Source organism: Tigriopus californicus, chromosome 8 (genome assembly GCF_007210705.1).
Source record: "Tigriopus californicus strain San Diego chromosome 8, Tcal_SD_v2.1, whole genome shotgun sequence".
Lineage (NCBI taxonomy): Eukaryota > Metazoa > Arthropoda > Copepoda > Harpacticoida > Harpacticidae > Tigriopus > Tigriopus californicus.
In genome coordinates this window covers 9525645-9536360 of record NC_081447.1, presented here as the reverse complement: position 1 = coordinate 9536360, position 10716 = coordinate 9525645, and the positions used below count along the sequence as shown (strand labels likewise).

General features: G+C 43.1%; 2 protein-coding genes across 2 annotated transcripts; one reads left to right on the top strand and one right to left on the bottom strand.

Moving 5' to 3' along the window:
- Nucleotides 1-437: 437 nt before the first annotated feature.
- Nucleotides 438-2960, bottom strand: LOC131884934 (E3 ubiquitin-protein ligase NRDP1-like). Its single transcript, XM_059232832.1, has 3 exons — nucleotides 2266-2960; nucleotides 1281-1412; nucleotides 438-1209 (listed from the first exon to the last, which is right to left on the bottom strand). The coding sequence occupies exons 1-3, from the start codon at nucleotides 2653-2655 to the stop codon at nucleotides 679-681; spliced, it is 1053 nt and encodes a 350-aa protein (XP_059088815.1). The 5' UTR covers nucleotides 2656-2960; the 3' UTR covers nucleotides 438-678.
- A 3219-nt stretch (nucleotides 2961-6179) lies between these two features.
- Nucleotides 6180-10420, top strand: LOC131884940 (U6 snRNA-associated Sm-like protein LSm5). Its single transcript, XM_059232838.1, has 3 exons — nucleotides 6180-6517; nucleotides 7132-7328; nucleotides 10320-10420. Exons 1-3 carry the CDS (start codon nucleotides 6469-6471, stop codon nucleotides 10350-10352), a joined length of 279 nt encoding a protein of 92 aa, XP_059088821.1. The 5' UTR covers nucleotides 6180-6468; the 3' UTR covers nucleotides 10353-10420.
- The last annotated feature ends 296 nt before the right edge of the window (nucleotides 10421-10716 follow it).

Below are 10716 nucleotides of genomic sequence, written 5' to 3'. Positions count from 1 at the left end.
AGGGATGGAACTAATTTCGCAATAGAAGTAAGGGTCAAAAACTTGACATATTCGATCCTCACATCATTCCCTTGTCCACCACCGAGAACATCATTCAAACTCAGTGTCTCTCATTACTTAGAGCGGCTTAACACTACGATGAAAAATCATGATTGAATCCGGTTTGAGGATGGAAGGAGGACTAGTGATGGGCGAGTCCACACTTGAGTCCGAGTCCTTCCTAAAAGACGCAAATGCGGATTTGTGAAAAAATCTTATTCTTTGGTTTAAATTTCCCAATGTGAGTCTTTTTGTTCTATTCGATTCCAGTGAAAGGCTCGAATCCTTCGCTGGACTCGCCCCAGCACTATTTCCACTTCCATTCTCCAACCGGATTCAATCCTGGCATTCCATCGTAGTGTAAAGCCGCCCTGAAATACCAAAAATGATTGAACGACTTCAATTTCTCTGGGCGTGAATTCTTCTCAGTGCGTGAATTCTTATAATTATTCATGAAATAGGCATGACTGTATTGTAGGTGAATTTCAAAGCTAGCCCAGGCGATAAAAATCCTTGTCAAAAAGTCACGGAAGCAAGATTTCAGCCGTATTCTTGATCGCTGATGATCGTTGACGAGCCAAGATCTACGGTTTATCATACTATTTGGGCGGTTTGGCATTAATGAGCAGCCATTCATTCCTATTCGATCCCGTGAGCGAAAATGAGCACTAGCCCGGGTTCGAGAATCATGTCGTCGCTCATGTGCATGTTATCGCAAGCCATCACCACAACGGCTTGCTTATTGGGGATCCGTTTGCACACGTATTGCTCATATTGTCGGCGATTCATCTGACGGGTCTCCAAAGAGAGCAAGCCGGGCGGCCAGCGGCGTTCGTGAGCATTGGCCATGAGTTCATTCACTATATGTTCCGGACAGCCCGATTCACTGAGCGCCCGTTGAATAACCGTCTGAAGTACGGTGTCAGGGGTGGAGATCATGCCACCCCAACGGGTCACACGAGCGCGGACGAGCGAAGACGACCACTGCATCACTTCATCGTCTTGGATTTGGTGGGTGACAGTCCGACCCCCACCGCCAGGCAGGCCGCCGCCGCCGACACCACCGCCGATACTACTACCAGACCCGATTGGGTGAGGACCGGAGGCGCCCGAGGCCAGGCTGCGATTTAAGGTGGAAGCGGGTGAGAGGCGAGCTGTGCGCATCAGATCCTAGGCCAGCAGGAAGGACAATTATTATTAGGTGAGGCTGAGCCAAATTTGAATTACGGCAAATGACTGACCTTGAGGATACTGATTTCTCGTCTTTGCTCGGCGAGCTGATATTTGCAATCGCGCAAATCTTGCTGCATCTCGGACATTTTTTGGTCGTGCGTTTGAATCACTTGACGCAATTGACGAATGCAATTGTGCTCCTGAAATGAAATGAACCATTGTGTTACCGATAGTTCTCGTCAGCTCCAGGGACCCAATGGAAGAGTAACCTGCATTGCCAAAATGCGGCCAAACATAGGTCACGGTTGGTGTGCTACTCGATCGGACCCTTATCCCCTGACAGTTCAGGCCCATTGTAAATAAGTTTGATCACGAACTTCTCGAAATATGGACTGTGAACGGGTTTCCCCTAAAATCGGCCTGCTTTGGGCCATAGCCTGGCTGAGCCAGTTCTCGTTCGAAATAAACTAATCCAATAAGCAACGTAGCCATCTTCAAACCCAGGGAAGTCATGCTTTCACTCTCGACTTGTAAAGTGGCTTGTTTCAAAGTTATGATATCCGATCGGACTCTTATCCCCTGACAGTTCAGGCCCATTGTAAATAAGTTTCATCACGAACTTCTCGAAATATGGACTGTGAACGGGTTTCCCCTAAAATCGGCCTGCTTTGGGCCATAGCCTGGCTGAGCCACTTCTCGTTCGAAATAAACTAATCCAATAAGCAAGGTAGCCATCTTCAAACCCAGGGAAGTCATGCTTTCACTCTCGACATGTAAAGTGGCTTGTTTCAAAGTTATGATATCAATCCTTTCAGTGGCTGACCAAGAGCGGTCCGAAAACTTTGGTTTCCGGTGTTGGCAGTCCCCCTCTCTCGAAGTCCTTGGTTTGATACCCCCCGTTCAATGGAGACGCCTCAAAGGTGAGTGAGTCCCCCGCCCGTTTCAAACTCCCCAGATCAGAGAAGACAAGAGAGGCTCAGTCCTTGAAGACCCTGAGAACCACGAGAACCACGAGAACCACGAGGACCAGGAAGACGGGACAAACACTCGTACCTGCATTTCATCCTGCGGCACGGTCAAACCGCAGCCTTGCTGGCAGGGAACGGGCCGTTTAGGATTGTGCGGGCATTCCTTGAGATGACCGGGTAGGAGATCCAGTTTGAGCGTCACCGCACACCCAAAACGGGCGTTTTCGCAATTGACCTCGAGCCTGGCCAGGAGATTGCGTAAGATGCGCGGTACGGGTTTAAGTTGGGCGGCGGTAACGGGCTGTCGGTCCACGGGGCAAGTGGGCTGACGCAACACCCACTGTCGAATGCAGTCCCGGCAAAAGGCGTGTTCACAATCGGGCGCTTGGACCGGGTCCTCCAAGACGCCCGAACAAATGGGACACAAGAGCTCCTCGTCCACCTCCCCGTGCACGCGCGTCACATCCAGACCCATGGCACGCCTCTCTTCCGCTGTCCCGCTTGCTCGGCCGGCCCTCGACTGGCACACTGCGGCTGAGCCCTTCGAGCGTGATGTTTAAGCCTAATGTTTGAGCCTTCAGTGCACCAATATGCTCACGTGCTGGCCCTCCCCATGGACCCGGATGGCCTGGATTCCTCCATTCCCCTCTCTTGAGCGTCAAGGTTCCAGGGGAATCTCAGTCATAATTCATAAAAAAACCATGAAAGACCCAACACACACAAGGATTATCATTCAAACGGACTTTCCGAGTCCGATTTTGGTACTTTAGTTGCGTGATTACAAAAACGTGGCATTACGTTGGATGGATGGTTTTGATGCACACCCTGAAAGTTTTCATGAAGCCCCACCCTTGTTACTCTCAATATAACAAGATCAACCCATACCAGCCACAGACTAAAAGGAACCGAGGGGTTAATAACTTGATTTCATTTTTGATTTGAATGTATTTATAAGTACAGGTACTTTTTTCATTGCGAGTTCAACTTTGGTACATGTGACACCAATCAGGTCTGGATTAGTTGGTGACTAGGACATGCAGTTTGAGGTAACATATCACAGGGGATAAGTGGGCAGCAACTGGTTGATGGCGGACTTGAAAGAGCTATTTTTTGGACAGTTTGAGATTCAACAGGGAGAGCATTGCACAGTTTGACAGCATTGATAGTAAAATGGTTGCCCTGGGCAGGAGCCAAAGGTCATGGGCCAAGGGTCATGTCTTATTGTGCTTTGAGTGGCTATGGGAAGATCAACTACAGGCAGAAAAGACTTATCTATTCCTTTTGCTTGATTATTGAGAATTTTCCAAACTTCCAACCAAACAGCTCTAAATTGTTATTTGGTTCAGTGAATGGAAGCCATTGACGGAGAAAAGTTGCTCAATTCTAATATGGTTGTTTCTTGTTTTTCCCGACAAGAAGCGCATTACGTCATTAAGAGCAATCTGGAGTTGATTTTGAGAGGTGTTGACTAGGTCTTGTTCAGTGAAACGTGCTTGTAAGTAAATTGCCGAGCAGTAGCGGATTTTTCCAAAGATCAAATCATGGACCACGTCCCTCAGGGACCTTCTCGAAACCTCGTTGTGAAGAATTTGAAGATTCCTTGATTATGGACTAGTTATTTGGTTTAAAGCTAAAGATGGCATGTTCAGTTTCATACATGTGTACACACACAACAGACATACAATAAAGCCCTATGGACTTATGAAAAAGGCTTTGTTCACCTTGTTCTTTAAGCAAAGATATCCTAAAGATATGTTTGCTCTTCTAGCAATGGTTAATGATTTTTAATATTCTAAGTTTGTGAAGTGAGTAAAACTTCATTGAAGTTAATTCACAAAGATAGTGGGTGGTGCTTGTCACATTTTACAAACATTTGAGAGAAATAACAACTTAGCCTGTTTTACTAATTTAAATACTGGTCTTACATAGTTTCATTCTCTTTGCACTCAATCCTGGTGCCCTGTATTAAAAGAATGCAAGAGTGAGGTTAGAGCACCATTGCAGCTAATTTTGAACCTTCAACTCTGTTCCAAAACATTGAGTTTACATGGATCCCAGACCCAAACCAATCACATTTTTGTAAATGCTTGTTCTTTAAGAGTTAGTTCTAAGGCTTAAGTTACTCTTCAGGCATCATTATCTGCAATCACAACAACACCAGATTCAAACTAGGTAGCTTTAAATAGAAATATTAGAAAGTTGGTTTGGATCTGGGGCCTAGGTAAACTCATTGCTTTGGAAAGGAATTGAAATTAAATTGCAATGGTTCAATCCATTCCTATCTAATCAAAAACGAGACGCATGTAAGGTAAGGGTGAAAAAGTCCGTCATTTTCTTTGGATGGATCATGGTGTTGAGGATGGCAGTGATGATTCCGTAACGCAATGCTCCAAATTGATAATGACGCAGCTTAAGTACCGAAATCGGACTCTGAAAGTCCGTTTGACACTATAATGCCCGGACCAGACCTGACCAAACAACCAGCAGGTCCATCAACAGTTAAGACTTCATACAAAGTGTTACCGTCCCCGTCCAGTGATTTAGGGTAAACGTTATTCTCCACCGATTAGCTGGGGGTGCTACTTTTTTAATCTTAACCTGACTTAATAAAACCTAAAGTAACCTTACCTAACCTAACCCAGCCAAGCCTAACACGATATTAAAAACCCTTAAAGTCTCTATCTAAACCTTTTAACATTTTGCCACAAATTTAAAAAATGAGCACCGCCAACTAATCGGTGGAGAATAAGGTTTATCGTGATTTAGTGTGATCTAGTGATCAAGAGGGTCAAACCGGGTCAAACCCTCGGGTAGACAAAAATCAAACTCTGCCTCTGAGGCTCAGGCAGTGAGTCTGTCTTTCAATGGGGCTTTTGTTCACTTGTAGTCTGACATTATGGATCAAGGTGACCCAGTTCAATGAGGTGGTTTTCAGGTCAACTGACGCTGGGGGTCAAGGGACGACGAGCTTTCGTGAAATCCGGCTTAAACCAAGTTGAAATATTCCCATGAAACGTTCATTGGGCTTATTTTCTTCCAATTTCTTTTAATCTTAAACACATGCATGTACAAAGAGCAGTAGAATATCAAGAAACATGATTTTTGGGGTATAACACATGTAACATGTCAAAAAAAGATTCAAACATTTGCAAAGCAAATCAAATATTCAATGGATTGCCCTTGTTTAGCAACGCATCTCTAAAGTGCAACAAAAATTTACAAAAATTGCAACGCAATGATGTGGCATTTGGAATTCCATTTCAATGGGGTACCCCATGTGGTTTCGTGAATGCAAATTTTGAATTGCGACAGAACTAAATTTTACCCAGTTGCATTTCAAAATGTGCGTTCACAAAACTTTCTGATACTTGCAGCCGGTGCAACTGGGTACGAATTGAATCTCAAAAATACATATTTTAAATCGTGTTTTGCTGTTATTGCAGTTAGTGATGCCTGAAGAGTAAATTGAGTTTGGCTTTGATCTGGGATCCATGTAAACTCATTGTTTGGAAACAGAATTGAAGGTTCAAAATTCAACCCCAATAGTGCACTGACCTCACTGTTGTACCCTTCAAATACAGGGCACTAGTGTCAATCTCCCAAATGCATACTTGAATGTGGGCGACATGATTGCTCCTTTACATGCTTGAGGTAATTCCAACCCCACTGGAAGTCAGCCTGAACAAAAGCCTGTTGTCCCTGTTCCCAATGGATGAAAATTGCAACTTGAGCCCCATCAAACCCCTGCAATATTTCATGATTAGAAATGGGGATGGACAACTTGTTCAAACCTGTTTTTATGAAGCTTGCTGGAGGAGAGTAGTTGCTTGGCAAGGGGTTGTATCAGAAGATTGTTTTCAGGATTTGGACATACTGTCAATGGTACAGATTTGCATCTTAGTTGTCCTAAGTATCTCAATTGTGAATGGAAGTTTTTGACCCCCAGCAACAGCTGGGACAAAAACATGCAATTGCAGCGCCCTCCATTTCTATTACTCGAGCTCTATTTAGACCTGTGTATGGGGTCAGCCAATTGAACCATAAGCAGCCACTAATTGCTCCTTAAGGAAAAATATTCAATGATCCAAGTCGATCGCCTCGGCAAACCTGGTCTATCGGGCAATTTTTGTGGAGTAATCTGGCCACATTGGATATCCAAAGTCTGGCCAACCTGCTCACGTGTTTATATTTTGATGGTTTGACTGTCTGTGGCCGACTTTGAAAGAAGCGGGCGCCACTCCTCCTCCTCCTCCTCCTCGGTTTTACCCGTTAATCCCCCTCGTCCAGAATGGCCGCCAATGTGAACACTAACAACCCCTCGACCCTTCTGCCCTTGGGTAAGTGAGTCCATTCAATAGGATACGGGTGATTGGTGATCGGTGATCCAGGAACTGGGCCCGGGCTCTGATTGATTGCCCCATGAGACCCCCGCTCCAGACCACAATGACTATGACCGCTTCCGTGCCCCTCCCCTGTCTAGCCTGATGGAATGGGCGGCCAGAGTTGATGATGGATGACCTCTCGTCGCAACATCGCCTGTCGGGTGGGACAAGTCGGTCGGGACTGGCCGTCAATGGCGATTAAAGTCCGCCCATCGTCCATTCGGCGGTGAAGCGTTAATCGAACGAAGGCTAGAGACTAGGACACGGCTCTTGGGGTCTACCTTTCTCAACTCCACGCCCTAAGATTACGGGGGGCTCGGGGCCCACGGGACCCACGGGGCTGCCACTCTGACTGGCCCTTGACCGGGACCGATCCGTGAGGCTAGATTATCCGTTAGATGAGAATTTGCCCGCCTAGTTAGGGATAGTAACTGGTGAGGGAGCGGGTAGGTCCGGCCCAGTTGACTCGACGGCTATTTCCCGTTTGAGTGCAATGGACGCCAATCCGCTCCACCCGCACCCCTCTTTCAGCCGAGCCGTGACCACGTTTGGACATGAATCTTTTGTAGAATTGGTGGACAAGGCTATTGGGTCTCGCATTCACATCATCATGAAGAACGATAAAGAGATCGTGGGTACTCTTTTGGGATTCGATGACTTTGTCAACATGGTCTTGGAGGATGTGACCGAGTTTGAGTCCACGCCTGAGGGACGACGCGTTACCAAATTGGATCAGATTCTGCTCAATGGCAATCACATCACCATGGTAAGAACATCATAGGCCACGCCTCCTGGTCGGAATGGTTGTTTGTTACTGCCTTAGCTGATCATCGTGGTCCTTTGTCCTTTGATTTTTTGCCAAACTTGCCGAGTCCGGACTTGAGGCTTGTACTAGAGTCAGGTCTTGCAAAAAGACTCCTCTTCCGAAATTCTAAAGATTTTTTTTTTCCTTCACGAGTCCGGACTCGAGTTTGGCCAATGTCTCCAAAATCGAGTAAAAGACTCGAATGCACTCTGACTCGAATCCGGACCCGCCCCAGCGCTTATTGTGGGCTTTGTCTCAAATTTCTAAATTCGAGAATATGGTTTAAATGAAAGTCACCCATCAAAATATGACACCGCAAGACCAGCTTGGTGCTCAATGCCATCGACATCAGCCACACTGATCCCATTCATCGTTCTATTAGAGTAAAATCATCTTCGATGGATGACATCAATTTGATTTGATTGGTACGGAACGACGAAAAATAGGACAGTAGGACACTCGCTGATGCGCTTTCATCATAATAATATCCGTTGCGCTCAAAAGTGACTCAGAAAAATACTTTGTTTAAACTTAGGCGTCTGATAGAGCTCATTAATCATTTATTACTTATCCTCAAAATAGAGATGAAACGAAAGTGATTGAGTTGGATTTTAAACGCTAATTTTTATCTTTAATGTCAATATCCGCGCACATTCATTAAACAAAAATAATATTATTGACTTCCAACCTAAAATGGACTTTTAACAATGAATTCCATCTGTCTTCGTTCTCGGGCACTGTCATTGTTTTGTGTGCTTCCTTCTAATATTCGTAAAGCGAATACCGAATACCGGCGTTGTTGATCTTGTAACATCTTTCAAATCAGACTTGGAAAAAAATAACTAGCATTCCAGATCAACTCTACATTCAGATTCAGATACGTTGGTGGACCAAATATCATAAAAAGATTAAATGGCAAAGTATAGACCAACTGTAACTTTTCATTTTAATAGTACTGGGGATTACATTCCCTGTAGCGGTTAGAAAAGCGCGTGAAAAAAACTTAAAAAATAAAATAACCAATGAATAATGACCAATGACCAATGAATAATCTTCTCGTCTTGAACTGCTGGGATTCCAGTCCCGGTAACGGTAAGGAAGTCCACAAAAAAAAGAATCAAGGCAAGCACCTAAGCTTTTCGAGAAGGGTGTCAGAAATATCTGCAAAAATTTATGGAGTGTTTTTTTCAATCATACATCTATGTACATGTAGAAAAACCCTGCCAAAGGCATTAGAGAGTTCGAATCATGGGTCTACGTAATGCTACATCGTTGAAGTACTTGTTTGCGTTGGCTGAAGCGTGAAGTCCTCATTTGATGAAATTGTCAAGAACTGCCATTTTTGGGGGTCTCCAAGTCCTTTGATGTTGTTTGTTATCGGCATTCTTCATTTCATTTGTGCCTGCTATTTCATGTGTTGAGATTTTCAAAGCCAGTCTTAATCTTTAAAACCACTCCCTACCCGATTAGCCAGGGACTAGAAAGAGAGGAAACGTCACGGCTTTCCTTTGTCCGCCAACTTAGGCCATAGCGTTGAATTAAGACAGTAACTTTAGTATAAATAAAACAAGATTGCCTAACCTATATAGAACATTTAAGTGTATTTTTTTTGTAAATAATGATCTCTTTGATATACAACTCTGTTCAAATACCAAATATTTCTGAATTAACTTTAATAAAAACAAGCAAATTGTCATTAAAATCAGTAAAATATTGGACAAAATTTGCTCAAAAATATGTATAGAAAGATAATGAACAAGAATCAATTCATGAGGAATTTATACTGACAATTAAGAAAAGAAATGTATGAAATAGGCAAAAAAGTACATGTACACTAATATTAACATATCGGTATATCTATAATGGACAATTGATAATTTTGATTTACAGACAAAAAACATCAGTAATTGGTGAAAAATAGATGAGTTGCTTTTGAGTAGAGTTCAAATTTCTACTTATTAGGAATTTTACATAAAAGGCAGGCTTTTTTATGGCACACAGAGTGAGACCGAAGTCCAGCCGACTAGATTTGAGTTTTAGACTCTGAAAAGGTTTTTTAGCAAGAGGATCCAAAATAGACAATTGAAAAAGGTTATCTGTTGAGATGAATCCTTCCATGATTTCAAAACATTCAAATGAATTTATAGAGTAATATGTAGCTCAGAGCCAAACTATGCCTACTTTTGATTTAGGGACCATTCCCAAATTGAGAACCATGGATTCATAACAAGAGCACCAAATTACTTGAGAGTTGGTCAAGATGTTCCTGAAACAATTTGCTTGAAACAATATTATTGGCCATAACATATTGACTGATTGTGTTTAGAGCAAATTCTTTCTTGACCAGGAATACCTAATTATTATTTTGCAGTAATTGTACTTAAAGACATGATGGAAGTCATTTTAAGTATATTTAAACGTCTTATTTGAAGCACCTACCATCAATGGTTACAAAAATGATATTAGCCACACTCTTTGAACAATATGTATGCAAATAATAGACAGAAAAATTCAGCATCATTAGTTTAAGCTAGAGGGCTTGTCAGAGAAAAGTCACAAAATCCACTTGAGAATTTGCTTTGAACACGTTTTGGTACTTGGGCTGCAGGGTGTCTGGCTGATCCACTTCCCTGACTATCCCTCTAGTTTAAGCCGAAGTTGGCGGGAAAGGTTTGGTGAGGACAAAAAAGTGACGCTTCTTTTGTGGTGTTTTTCGTTCCTGTTTTTAAGAGAACAACTTGCTTACGCCGAAACCAAGTTCAAGTATCTATTTGAAATGGCTTCGAAGAAATCATGGTTCGATATCCATGCAATCTGTCTTAGTTAACAAACACAATGATTGCATTATCAAAACATGGCATCATTTTCAGCGGTGGTGGTTCCCAAGTTTAAATAGAACTAGTTTTCTTCAGAAACAATCAATATATTGAGCGTTTATTTGTTTTATTGCAGCTTGTACCTGGTGGCGAAGGACCGGAGTCATAAAACGGAATGTGTGAGAATTATAAGCAAATGTACATGTTGAAAAAAAAAAAGTACAGTAAAACATCAAATTTGGATATGTTTTCCTATGTTCAAAACTTTTTGATGAGGTTAGCGAGTAATCTAGAAATATTATGAATGGTTGATTGAATACAGTGGCTCCCGCCGTCCGTCTGAAATTGCTTAAAGCATATTGGGGACGGGACGCAAGCTGAATCTGCGATTGGTGGGGAACACTTGAATGTCCGTGGGAATTGGAGTGTCTGGGTGATTGCTGAGGTAGCGCTTGAACTCCCGATTGGCTTGAATAATGAGCTGAGCTTGGTCCTTCAGCTCATCTTGATTTTGGTGGTTAATAGTTTGGTAA

Bases quoted from the DNA above. Each gene is read 5' to 3' on its own strand.
- LOC131884940 (XM_059232838.1), top strand. From the start codon at position 6,469: ATGGCCGCCAATGTGAACACTAACAACCCCTCGACCCTTCTGCCCTTG. The intron at 6,518-7,131 runs GTAAGTGAGTCC...AATCTTTTGTAG, and splicing joins CTCGACCCTTCTGCCCTTGG to AATTGGTGGACAAGGCTATT. The intron at 7,329-10,319 runs GTAAGAACATCA...GTTTTATTGCAG, and splicing joins ATGGCAATCACATCACCATG to CTTGTACCTGGTGGCGAAGG.
- LOC131884934 (XM_059232832.1), bottom strand. From the start codon at position 2,655: ATGGGTCTGGATGTGACGCGCGTGCACGGGGAGGTGGACGAGGAGCTC. The intron at 1,413-2,265 runs GTACGAGTGTTT...ATTTCATTTCAG, and splicing joins TGCCGCAGGATGAAATGCAG to GAGCACAATTGCATTCGTCA. The intron at 1,210-1,280 runs GTCAGTCATTTG...CTGCTGGCCTAG, and splicing joins GAGAAATCAGTATCCTCAAG to GATCTGATGCGCACAGCTCG.